General features: G+C 38.7%; 1 protein-coding gene across 1 annotated transcript; it reads right to left on the bottom strand.

Annotated features, from left to right (window-relative positions):
• Positions 1 to 1,547: 1,547 nt before the first annotated feature.
• FGB (fibrinogen beta chain) lies at positions 1,548 to 8,867 on the bottom strand. Its single transcript, XM_051617422.1, has 8 exons — positions 8,726 to 8,867; positions 6,950 to 7,153; positions 5,535 to 5,718; positions 4,731 to 4,958; positions 4,025 to 4,138; positions 3,352 to 3,474; positions 2,855 to 3,140; positions 1,548 to 2,049 (listed from the first exon to the last, which is right to left on the bottom strand). Exons 1-8 carry the CDS (start codon positions 8,798 to 8,800, stop codon positions 1,821 to 1,823), a joined length of 1,443 nt encoding a protein of 480 aa, XP_051473382.1. The 5' UTR covers positions 8,801 to 8,867; the 3' UTR covers positions 1,548 to 1,820.
• Between the last annotated feature and the right edge of the window lie 4,674 nt (positions 8,868 to 13,541).

The following is a 13,541-nucleotide window of genomic DNA, read 5'->3' as shown; positions in this document are numbered from 1 at the left end:
CCATGGGTAGTTTGGGTTCTCACTTTTACCACACACCTAACTAACATAGAGTACACTTTGATAAATGATGCATCCACTTTTAGGACTGACTTTTAAGGATCTCATAAGATTTGATTGCACAAATATGGAGGTAGATCTTCTGTTCCATTGATTTACCATGCATCCAAAATAAGACAGCTTATGAAAACTCATCAAAACACAACTCCCAAAACAGGTTATTATTTTCTAGTGACTACTGAAAGATTATGACTGTAACCAGCACAAGCCAAATGAGGAGCACCTGGATGGCTATAGTATATATTTCCCTGGTTTAGAATGTTTCTCAACACGTGTCAAGCAAGGATTCTTCTACAGATAACGGGTTTAAATCAGCAACTTGCTGACAGTGTGTGTGGTAAGGATATTTTAGCAAAAAGCTGGCTGCATAGAAAAACAGGTCTACTGATTACACAGTTACAAAAGACCATGCTGTATTTGCCTTTCTACCATATGACATAAAATTACACAAGTATTTACTCTGTTTAATATTTCTGTGCTTCTGTTGAGAAACAAGCAAACTTCCTTGCTTCCAATCTCACTGGCCCAGCATGTTCCATAGTTAACAATGCCATAAAAAAGTGGCAAAAAGGCTTGATGCTTATCAAACACAGTCACTGTCTTACATTTTTTGAGAGTTTGCTGAAAAGCAAAGACATCTTTACAGGTGTGTGTGAAGAAGTGTCTGTACTCTTGGAAAAGGCATTTCTGCTTTACAACTTGTGTATTTTTGCACCTTAGCCTCAATGGAAGCCTCCTTGTGAGGGTGCTGAACACGTGTTCATGTGGTGAGATGCTGCCATGACATCTCCTCCTGGTCCTCCTGGGTATGTTAAATCAACATGAGAGGTTTCAGGTGGGAATCCATCCAGCACTAGTGATCTGTGTCCCCTCCTCTGTAGAGGAAGACAGTGTCTCAGAGGGATGGCTGATACTGCCTGATAGGGTTGGGAAGTCTTGTCTTTAGGACAACTTCTGCTCCTGGCTACAGAGGGAGCCTGGACCACTAGGTTCAATAAAATACACAGCCTCCACCTAACCTATGAATGGCATCATTAACTGCTCTAGTCCTATGATAGTGATTGTGTGAAAGATACGCAAGCCAGGTCTTCTAACATTGTATTTTATTCTCTGATAAAAGTATGTGGGATGGTGAAATGGATGTTAATGAGGCACAGTATGTGAGCCAGGTCCCAGTAAAGGGAATATTTTATCCAGCATACAGAGTTTGAACTAAGCGACTGGTGACCTAGCCATGTTTTAGATACTATCTTTTCATTTTATTCCTTGTTACACAGGTAGTTACTGTACCTTTATGATACAAAACAATACAAACATCTCTTACATGGTGGAATGTGTTTTCGTCTTCCTATATAACACATAAATACTTAGGAATCATGTGAACAAAACTTAAGTTTTAAGGCTTTCTTAAATTTTTAGAATACATTTTAAAATACACCTTTCCTTCTTCAAATGTCATAGAGAAGTCCCTTGTAAAAGAGTGAAACAAGTTGGGTTTTGGATTTTTTTATCAGCATTATTCTGTATTAGTCACTTATGTCTTGTAAACAGATGAAAAACAGAACAAAATACACTTGTAAGTTGTTTTCATCGGTCAGATTTTGATTTACAGTTGACACAGCTTTTCACTTCAGGTCACAAAATGCTCATACATACATATTTGGTTCTCATATGTAAAGACAAGCATGAATATTGTGCCTAAGAAAGATAACCATGTACAAATATTAAAAGAAAATCCCTGATTCTGTACATTTTGGTAATGGTTAATGCGGGAAGTAGGGTCTGATTTTCATGCTCATCTTCTTCATTGAATACCATGACCCTTTCCAGTTCATCCACACAACACCATCATCTGTACCATGTTTTGCCATATCCCAACTGTAGGTCCCTCCCCAGTAGTATCTGCCATTGGGGTTGGCTGAGTGGCAGCGGTTGTACCACCATCCACCACCATCTTCTTTGGAGCATTGTTTTCTTGGATCTGCAGTTAACCTGAGGAGGAAAAAGAAAGTGTTAAAAGTGACAGATGAACTGTAAACATATCAACAGGGTACATACACCTGCCCCTGTATGAAATTTTCAAAGCATAAGGAACATTTAAAATCCTCTCTGCATATTCTGTAAAAGATTAATCATCTCAAGTGTGTGTTAGTGCTCTTGGAAGGTGAAGTAGCTATGAAAAACAAGTAAAATTTTAGCTGCAACTCTTTGGGAATGTCATTTTAGTTAACCAATTGCTAACTACAATTACTTGCAGTTCATAATGATAATTACAACATCAATGCAGTTTAAAGATGTAAAATAATGAGAAATATGTGTCTTTCCCAATCTATAAAATTAATTTATTCATTAATATGAAATTCGGTATTAAGATATAGACACAGAACGTAGTGTAGAGATACAGTGTTAAATTATATACTTTTGAATTGAGCCTGTCGTCTGAGTAGGCAGAACTTTGTATTTTAAGTAGGACATGCTGTCTCTTTCCTCAGGACCTACTAAGCACTTCTGGAATGAGTACCAATATTCCTACTTAAGCAAGACAGTGTCATCAGCACTTGCTTCTTGTTTGGCTGTGGAGCAGCACTAACCTATCCTATAGATTTACCCACCCCTTGGTTATGTCAATTCTGCCATTTGGCTGGTAAATTGCAGGAAGAAAACATATTTTAAGATACTATAAACTGCTCTGAAAACTAACAGCAAAATAGAAATATATTCTATATTCAGCTCTATTTTAAACAGAAACATTCAGCCTGCTAATTATTTTTTTTTAATGTCTAATGTAAGTACATACCATCCATCATTGTCTCTGTCATAAGTACTGAAGAACATGCCGTTGTGAACTGTCATTGTTCTGTTTTCTCCATGCAACTGTGAAGCTCCTTCCATTAGAGCGTTGCCTGCGTTGCCTTTGTAGTTACTAACTGAAAGCTGATACTTGTTTCCTTCATTCTGAATGGTGAAACCTCCATAATGGGCTGATACTTTATCACCATTCCAGTCCTCCATTTCAATCAAAACTTCAGTGGGCCCTATTTTGGTGAGCTGGCTGATCTTGTCATTTCCAAGCCAATATTCACCTGAGAAGCAACAAGGAGAGCTCTGTGAAATAGCCTGCAGGGTATACTTCAAGACAACTTTATGAATTCCCTACAGGTCTGACAAAATGGATTCATTGATTTAAAAAAAACCCACCGAAACAAAACAAACCACAACAAAAAGAGCTTCCAGAAATGTGAGAAAACAGTTTCGGCAGAAAGAGCTCTCCTTGTTTCATGCTCAGCATTTTACCTGGTGTATCACAGTAGTTCTTCCCTCCACTCTTTGCAACATTTCCAAATCCTTTTTTATATTGATCCCATACTCTTCCAAAATTAACGCTGCCATCCTGGCGGTTCTGAATCAAAGTCCAGCCTGCAGGAGTGACACAATTTAGATTAACTTGCCATTAAGAAAGGAGCATGAAATGTTAAGATAAAACCCTTTTATCTTCATCTCAAGACAAGTAGAGCATATGGCTTCCTTACAGCAGGTCTGAGTTTTCACTGCTTACAAGCTCAGCCTTGCCATTTTTAATCACACTCAAGTAGTTCCTTGCTTCATAAAGAAAGGTGGAGCTTGAAGAACTGCCACCATCTTTTATCTAGCACATAGTATCAGGGCAAGAAATGAGGCAGGCCCTCCTTGCCTGCCCACCTATACATTACCTATTTTAGGTATAGTAAGACATGTTTTTATTTACTAACCCCATCCCAGTAATTTATTGCCATTTTCATTGCAGATGTATCCTACTGTGCATCTGAAGATGACTAAGACTTTTCTGAGTGACTCAATCAGACTACATTCTCAAATAATTACAAAAGTAATAACTCTGTATTAGTTTGTTTAAAATGCAAATTACTAATATTAATTTTGTACCGTTGATATTAATTAATATTTAACAATATTGTTATTTCACACTAACCTCCATTATCTGTGTCCATATCACAGTATACTCTGTATGGTTTGACAACAGGATCTGGCTGGATGAGGTACATTTCAGATATCTCACCTCCCTTTCTGATAATATCCTCACATTCTGCAAGAGTAAACCAGAGACACCATTACTGAAAGAGCTCTGAACTTCTTCAACAATCTTCTTATCCTTCAGTTTGCTGAGTATAAGGAAACAACTATAAATATATATAAAATTCTACTTTGATTTTGATTTCTGTGATACATCATGTGAAAGAATCAGAAAAAAAAAAGAACAGTGCACTTGCACAGGAATTTCCAGAAGTTCAACCAGAGTGATGGATGACTGTGTATTTTCAAATGACTTTTTGAACTAGACAAGCCTGTGAAAGAACAACTTTTCTTGATTGAAAAAATCAAGAATACAGTCACAAATGTATCACCTCCACCTTACAAAGACCTTGAAGCACATATTTCTTTAAAATGCTACTGGCTGCTAAAGAAGACTGATATTGGATAAGAGGATCTTTGGTCTGACCAGGAGTTCAGGCACCCCTAAATTATTCTTTTTCATTTGGAATCATCCTCGATCTTTTCTGCTATTGTAGCCAATGACACAGGCTTCAGAGGAATGAATGTTTGCACCAACTGAATGAAGCATCTATCGATTTGCACAGTGATATAAACAGGAGATGTTGTTACAGTTAAATGAGTACCTTTGCCTGAAACCACTGGAATATTACAGGAAACAACACATCGGGAACGGCAGTAGTCCATCTGAGTTGCAATGGCATTTTCCAGTTTTTGTATTTTTTTGTGTAAAGAATCCACAACTGCACGGAGGACCCTGAGGCTAGATGGGATGTTATTATCCAGATTATCCTTTATATAATTATAATGCAATTCCACTTCTGTGTTGTACTGAGAAAGTATAGCATCATTGTCTAGAAAAGCAAAGAGATAAAACCAGATTTCTTTTCAATGTGTTTTCCAGTTACAAAATAATGAAGCTTGCATGCAAAATTTGAGAAGACACTTCATTTCTTAGAGGGGAGGAAGGATACACTTTTTTTTTTGCTTACCTTTCCAAAACATGCAAAAACTATGCAGAGATTTTCAGGAAAGTGATGCACGTGTACTGTTACTTCTTTGCTAGCTAGTAGATTTATCAGTGTTGCTACATTCTGTCAAAGAACTATAATTACTTTCTTTCCAGAGAGCCATTGTGCCAAGCCAGGAGCTGGGCATAATGGGATTGCATGGACATAGGAATGCAGGAAATGGGGGAACACACGACCCTTATATTTAGGGGCCTCATATGAATCTTGCCTTAGTACAAGATTCATCCCTTTGCCTCTCTCAAAAGTGTTTTTTAAGATGCAAGATGGCATGGTCATAGAACCCTAGATATCTCATTGTATTCTTAATTTTTTTTTAAGAAGTTCCACTAACAAGTAACAGTAGCAGTGCAAATAGAATTGCACTACTGTTGACAGAAAAAATTCCTAGAAATAGCATACCTTGTCTTTGTTTTTGCCTCTTTACCAACTTATCTTCTAGAACAGTCACATATTCAAAGAAAGTTGTAGAGGTTTCAGACAGTTTGCTCACTTTGTCCTTTAGATCACGAACAACTGGTTTCAAACTTTTTTCCTGTTTTACCAGTGCAGTTTGCAGCTCACATCCAGTTGGACACAGTACTCCCTTAAAAAAAATGAAAAGGGTTCTGAATAAAAGTCAAGATATAAGGTTTCTAAAACCATCCATGAATGCACATACCTTAGACACACTGAATAGTTAGTAATATGCGACAACATATTCAAGCATCTAGATAAGGACTCGACATTCAACTCCTATTTGAAGAACAGAAACTGAAGAAGCAAGAAGAAGCCCTGAGTCCCCAAGAGGTCTCTTTTGTTGAAGATCTCAGAAAAAGACCTCTCTCTTCACACTTGTTTGGTTGTTCATCTGCTTTTCACTTTTCTGCACTGTTAAATGTTCACAGTGTTAAGCCACCTGACCTATGATTAAAGCCTGTCAGGAACTACATGCTGCCTGTGCTTGTTTGTATCTACCCCTTTCCTCTTTCACTGGCCTCAGAGAATCAACCATGTTCATGTTGTATCTCTCACATGAAATCACCAAGTACATTTCATCAAAAACCATAATCTTAAGAAGCTAAGCACCAATGCTTCTGCAACAAGCACTGCACCGTCAAGGATACCAGTGTTTGAAAAGGTGGCTGGAAATAGTGAAGTCCCACGAGAACTGAAATATCCAAGCAGCAGTGGGACTCCACCACAATCATGTATTCACTAAGCTAACAGACTTCATTTGTTGGAAACCTCCAACAGTTTGCTCTCTGACACCAGGATGACTCTACACCCTGTTATGCTTTCCAGCAGAGAGCACAACTCAGAGAGTGTGAGAGAGCACTGCAAGGCAGCAAGGAGTATGCTAGATCTTGGCATGCTTGCTCTGCTGTAAGAGCAGGGGCAGTGACTGAAGATAGACCATAATTATGGTTTGAAGTGAATTTTAAGACAGACAGGGGAGATTCTTTTTTTTGGTCTCTAGGTTTCCTTGAGAATATCTGAAAATCAAGCCAGTGCTTCTGCAGAGCTTTTTTCTGTCTTTCTTCATTGGTATATAAAAAGCAACTGGGAAAGCACAGGCTAACCCACACATTTCCTTTCCTCAGTTGCTGTTCAAATCTCATCTCCCCATCTTCACTGTAGGCTGACTGTGACTAATCCCACAGACTCCGAGACATTACTCCTGTGAATGCAGTCCTCCCAGACTCAAGCAAAAGGATTCAAAGTTGGGCTGTTTTCACTGACTGACTGTCCCTTGTTGGGCAAAGAAAACTCCTTGTTGGGCATGCTAGAAGAAAAAGACAGTCTGTTATCAGCTGCATTGACAGGCAGAAACCCACCAGCTCATCCAGAGGATGCTTGCAGCCACCAGCATCAGGGTAGATGATTTGCTCTTTCTTGTCACTTGGCTTCCCCCGCTTTGGGGGCCGGGGCTGGTACCCAGTTCCACTGATGGGAGGTGCCACAGGTCGGAGTGTGGGGGCTGCTTCTCGCCTTTTGTCCACGGGTCGGTGGCCTCGAACGTCGAACAAAGGGCTGTCATCCTGCAAAGCCAGGGGAAGAGGAAACTCCCTCAGTCTGGGACTGCTATTGTGAAATGCTCTGCACAGGGTGGAGGCACCTGTCCAGCACTCTTCAGCATTTTAAACACCAAAGAAATACATAGAATGGAATGAAAAAGCCATAAGGGAAATATTATACTGACGTTATGTAAAAGTCTCCCTTGTATGGTCTCCCTTGTAAGACTAGTCACACTACCTCCACCTAGATACAGGCAAACTAAAAAGCCTTCAAACAAAAGCAAAACAATATTTTACAAGTTCATTCTGATCAAGGAATAAAGTTTATATAGTTCAGAGCCACTAAGCACCATGAAACTTGAAGTAGTAGGATATTAAAAAAAGTTAATAGATATTCTTGTGGCTAAGAAGAATATTCATCCTCATGTTATCGGTGTCCCAGTTTTTCATTGGGCTACAGGAAAATTTTTAAGGTCTCAAAAGATCAGGCCACAATAAAATACATCATGAGGTCTCAGGCCACAAGCCAGCTCTTAACTGACAGAATTAGGAAAAGCATTTAATAACATCTCTCACAGTAGGTTTTAGAGCTCCCTCTGATGAATACATTCCCCATCATTGCCAGAAATAAGAAAGTCTAAAAGGCTAAGCATGGAAAACAGCAGATCCTAAGCAGCTGTTGAAAAGAAACCATTTAAAATAATTGCTGTTTGAACAACTGGAACAAAATCTTCAACCATCCCCAGTCCTACTCAGACCTAGCAACAAATAACATTTGTAAGGATCCAGGATCAGAGGCTTCAAGTAGTTTCAAAAGTAGGTAGCACAGAAATCACAAAACTGCTGAAAATTATTTAGCATAGTAGTCTTATCAGTAGTCAACATACAGGCACAAACACTTAGATCACATAACAGAAGAAAAATCTAATTTCTGATCACCTTGACCTATTTGTTTTTTGCAGGGATTTTCAAAATATAAAAAATGCACTGAGATTCTAAATTGTATTTCACATTAAAATATTATATTTAAACAAAACTATGGTTATATTGTTATTTTATATTGATCCTCATTGTTTGCCTCTTTTGCTTAACTATTGTAATCTCTTCACTTCAAATGTAAAGCTATATGATCTGGCAGTTACATTTTTTTCCCCAATGTGTACTGAATCCATAGAAGATTTATATTGTCTTCTAGACAGGTAATGATTAATCACATATTTCTACTTTTTTTTTCTCACTTGACAAATCAATTGCCTTCAACATCATATGTCAACATTAATAAACTAATATTCTTCAATAAATTCAGCTAAATAAATACTCCTATCACCATACATTCTTCATTCCCTGCAGAGAAAGAAAATAGGAAGGAAATACATCCAAAACTAGAAAATAATTATTGCGCAGTTACACACAAACCAAGAAATTATACAAAGGTTATTTCTTTGACACTTCAAGCAGAAAAAGAACATGCAAGGGATCATTTTTCCCCACAGCTTCAACCGTAGCTGACTCACACAAGCTGAATAAGTCATGCATGCAACTAAATAAAATTAATAATTTTTCCTCTTATTATTATTATTAATTACAAATTACAACCTCATTGTCGTATTCAACAGAGGCTTGGGATTTAACAGAGGAAACACAGAGCAGGAAGAGCAGAAGCAGCTTCATGGTGCTGGCTTGCTTGAGCAGATCAGTGACCTTGTCCCACCAGCAGCTCTGACAGGGAGAGGTCCCCTGTGTCCCCATATATACAGCCAACAGCCCTCATTTCCCAGCTTGACAGTGATAGGACCAACCCTTCTGGGCAATCACTGTATCTCTGTTAATATTCAATCTTTCTCTCCACTGCATGCCCAAATACATTTGCTGTTGAGCAATTTCTCTGGAGAATTCTTATCTACATGTCCCAGAGACCTCTGTCAATGCTGGCATCAAATAAATGTTTAAAATCTCAAAAGTACCTCCTGCTCATATTCACATTGTTACTATTTTCTCAAAAATCAAAAGCCTTTTAAAACAGCTAAAAAGGTGAACGTCTAAAGAAGACAAATGTGGTCAGATGTCACAGAATGTGACATGTTGGTTTTTTTTCTTCAAACAAGCCTATCTTTAAGTACAATTTAAAAAAAAAATATATTATGGTTGTCACATTAATAATTTTGCATTAAAGCATTGTTTAACTCTAATTAAAGATCAGATTAATTTTGCAAGCATAAAACAATGCTATTCCATTACTTTAGAAATAGGACATTTAAAATTAATTAAAAGTATTCAATTTTACATATTAATGTGCTGATTTCCTTTTTTAATACAAAAATACGTATTATAAACATTATTAAATATTTTTTATATTTTTTTACAAGAATACAGGATGAAGCTATTTGGAATAATAGTGGAATACTTAAACATGCTTTCTGATGCTTTATAAAAATACAGCATATCACTGTCCTCATATTAGCAGACTTTTAACATTTCAATGTCAACATATCCTGTGATTTTATTGTGCATTGTAAATTATCATAACATACTGAATTAAATAAAATGTGCTGAGTGAGGGCCAGAACACTTTTCAAAAGTAATTTGTATCAATGTATGAAGACGTGAAAAGATGCAAACCATGAACTGATGTTCCATTTCAAAGACCAACTTGATGGAGCACAAGTTTTTTGTGATAAACAGAGATTTGAACAGCTAAAATTGCTGCGTTTTGGCCTGTTTTCTGTATTTGTGCTGTGTCAGAGTTCTTGTAAACTAAATAGAGATTCCCAAAATATGAAAACTGTTTAACCTGACTGGGTTCTGGTTCAATTATTAAACAGCTTGGACCAAAATCAGCTGTGGCTATAGGAGCTCTTACTCTACTGAATTTGAACCCTTGCATGAGGACATCACCCATGCTATGAGATTTGGAACAACACAGACTTCTCCCAACAAGTATCAATCTGCTTAAGGCCCAAATTGACAATATTAACATGCAATTTCAACTTTCACTGATTCTGGGAATATCCTAAATTTCAATGCAGTTTTCCACGCTAGTACATCTGAAGGAAGTTCAGTCACCCTTGTTTTATGTATTAGGAAGGGACGTAGGTATGCTGAATCCTTGTCCATGGCTTACAGGTAGCTCGTGGTATAGTGGAAAGAAAACAGGGTCTCACTAGTCCTGAGCTAGAAACTTACTCTTAAATTACCCTGGCTCAGTCCAAACAGATCTTAATTAAATGTATTATATTTCTACTACATACATCCTGAACCCATCACCATGTTCTGCAGTACCTTCTGGTGTCCCTTTTCAGCCATGAAATAAACTTCATTCCGCCATGAAGAAACGTGGCCGTGTCTGTGCAGAGGCTCTCAGGGACCAGATGGTGGGGGTTGGCGCAGAAACCCTCAAGCCTGCTCCAGAGTCCCAGCATGGGAAATCCCCAGGCTTCACCTGCCTTTAGATGGGATTTCCCCTTTGAAACTCAGCCTTTGACTCTCCCAGCTCCAATACGTTTGCATTGGCTTCCCCAAGGGAGTCCAGCAGTTGTGTTTCCCTGAGGAGTCACTGTGAACATCCCATGAATGTCATACCACAGCAGGTTTGCAGCTTTGTGTCAAATGAGCAGATGCCCCAGGACAGGGGTTCTGTGACCGCTTTGCTGGCAAGCGGAGGCCTTGTCTATGCTGCAAAGATTTGGCCTGCAGAGTTTCATCAGCAAGAAAACAAGCCCAATCTGGAACCACATACAGCACAATCTATACTGGGAAACATATGTGTATATAGAAAAACACCTCAGCAGCAGAACTTCATCCATGTTAGCATGCTGGTTATGAGATGTGATTTTTCTCTCATGCTTGCAACCATCACAGTTGGGCTAACATTTTCTAAGAAATGAATGAAGCCTTATGTACAACGCAAACCATGGATTAAATTTATTCTAAAAATTGTATGAAAGAGTCTTTCTCTTCAAAACAGGACATCTAATCTTTTTTTCTGTCATATTCCCTCCCCCAATTCATACAGTTAGTGAGAAGCTGTTCCCGGACCTACTGTGGTAATCATGCCAAATCACACCTGCTCTTAGGAACCGTAAGAATACAACATGGACCAGACAGCGTTCCAGGACATCCCTTTGTACAGTATATTTGTACTGAAAAGGCACTTACTGTCAGAGGCGTGCGTGTGTTTTGAGGAATGACTATTTGCTCACTGCCCTTGTGTTTGCTGTGCCGACAGGTCTGCCAGTGGTGCAACCCTCTTTACACAACCCCCTGGCAGGCGAGTCATGGTCTCTGGGTTGCGGCTCTTCAGAAATAAATGTGCCCTCTGAGGTGGTCTTGGGTGGGGGAACAGAACCTTCTTGTGCTACAATGAACTATAGTGTTTACTCAGTGTAAAACTTTAAAATAGCAGTTGATTTAGAAATGTCCTTTAAAAAAAAAAATAGTGTTGTAATAGTGTTGTAGTGTTTTCCAACCTGAATAGTTCTATGATTCTATGAATAGTGTCATACTATGAAAAGAATCTGGTAAGATTAAATGTTCATCTCTGTTGAGGTGAGCATCTTCCTTTCTTGCTTTTACTGGTAACCAATATTACTTCAAAGTTTTATCGCAAATTACAATGTTATCTTCATGTTCTGGGAGCAAGTTCTTAAACATTAATGAGTGGGGCTGTTTACTTGAGCCTTAAAACAGCACTGAAATGCATACAACTTAGCAGTCATCTTCTGAGTAGTGATGTACAAAAAAAATTACGCAATTATTTCCAGAATTACAGCTGTAGCTGACATGCAAGAAGACACCAAGTAGCTGCACATAATTTAAAAAAAAAAGAAAATATTCTAATAAATATTGCTGACATGATTTATTGAAGTTCTGGGATGAACATGCAACTTACACTAAACCTTCTAGGAAAAAATAGATAAATTATTTACAAATATTAATTTGTCCTCTGGCTTCCTAAAGCATTACAGGGACACAAGGAAAAAAATGGTGATTATAAATTTCTGAGGGGAATGTTTGTGACAAAATTAGAACTAAAGGGCCATGTTAACAACAACAATAAAACCAGCACATATAAGTGAAGCTTTCTTGCAAATATAAATGCAGATTTTTTTTCTTGGACTGAATACAGACTATAAGTCTGTATTTCAAATTTAGTTTTCTTTAAATAGGCAGTAAAAACAAGCCTGATTTATTTCAACAGACAGTAGAAAGGTAACAATTATGTTATGACACAATATATGTTGCCAGAAACTAGCCCTTACACGATTTCCACACATCAAATCCAATGATCAGTCAATTGACGAGTCAAGAAACACATGCTGGCTGTTGTACAAACTTGAAAAGAACAAAACTTTTTGAAATTCCTTGCCCCTCAGATCTCCTTTTAAATCTTGTGTATCTTCAGTCTAGCTTCACCAGCCCAGAAGGACTCAACAGACTTGCCCCATTTTGACACACTTCCCCGTGGAGTTTGCACTCTAGGTTACAATTTAAGCAAGGACAGATGGTGCTCCCCCTTCGTGAGGTGCTGTGCTGACCTTTACCTCAGGCTCCAAAACCCAGTGGGGATCCCCAGTATCACCACAGGGACTACAAAAACAGGTCCTCACATTAAAAATGAAACCTGGCTGGCTTGGCTTGAACCGGAGCTGGCAATGCTCCTCCACCATTGCTGGCAGGGGGGAATGGACACCTTGCCCCTACCTCAACCCCAGACCAGTGACTGGAGGTTGAAGTTACCTGGAGCACATTTCTAGCTATCACTGTATCTCAACTAACTAAACATAAACAACCAGTGTAGCTGCCAGAAATGATCCATCAGCTCCAGAAAAGAGAAGAGGTGGTCATTATGCCAAGCAGGCCATTTGTGTGCCAGAAGTAGTGCCATGCTAAAGCCATCCTGTGGTTAAAACAGAGTACAGGCTTCAACCAACAGATGTTGTACTGGTTTATTTTCAACCCAAATCAGTCTGTAAACTGTTCACAGCTCAGGCACACAGACAGAGTAAGTGGCTGGTGTTGTGGTAAAGTCGAGCAACATGATGGTGGGGCTGCAAACAATGTTCTTGCCGAATCCCAGCTTTAGAGGAAAACTCCCTGAATTTAAGAGCAGATGAGTGCATGTGAAGAAGCTACATGCCTGTTTGCAATTTGGGCATGTGCATTTGGCTATTCTGCTTACGAAGGCAAGCGAAAATTCTGCTGGCATGTAAGGAGACATTTTGAAAAGAACTGCAACTTCTGCCCTTTCACAAGGTGCACCTTGCCGTGAGGTGCAGGTTGCAGCCTGTTCTCAGGCTTCAGTCTTCACTGGAAGAAGGTCCTTTGGACTTAAACTAAAGATGTTTTTTCGAAAAGGGGGTTACCAGGTATAATGATCAACACCCCATATGGCACTGTGTTCTTTTGTTTAGAG

Source organism: Apus apus, chromosome 4 (assembly GCF_020740795.1).
Source record: "Apus apus isolate bApuApu2 chromosome 4, bApuApu2.pri.cur, whole genome shotgun sequence".
Classification (NCBI taxonomy): domain Eukaryota; kingdom Metazoa; phylum Chordata; class Aves; order Apodiformes; family Apodidae; genus Apus; species Apus apus.
Note: the sequence above shows the minus strand (reverse complement) of the source record. Positions and strands in the feature narration are given on the sequence as shown.

What these genes read in the sequence shown, in the direction of transcription:
- FGB (XM_051617422.1), bottom strand. Translation starts at nt 8,800, where the DNA reads ATGAAGCTGCTTCTGCTCTTCCTGCTCTGTGTTTCCTCTGTTAAATCC. An exon ending in CTGTTGAATACGACAATGAG is followed by an intron (nt 7,154 to 8,725) that starts GTTGTAATTTGT and finishes CTGGCTTTGCAG; the next exon opens with GATGACAGCCCTTTGTTCGA. An exon ending in GAACTACTGTGATACACCAG is followed by an intron (nt 3,141 to 3,351) that starts GTAAAATGCTGA and finishes GTTGCTTCTCAG; the next exon opens with GTGAATATTGGCTTGGAAAT.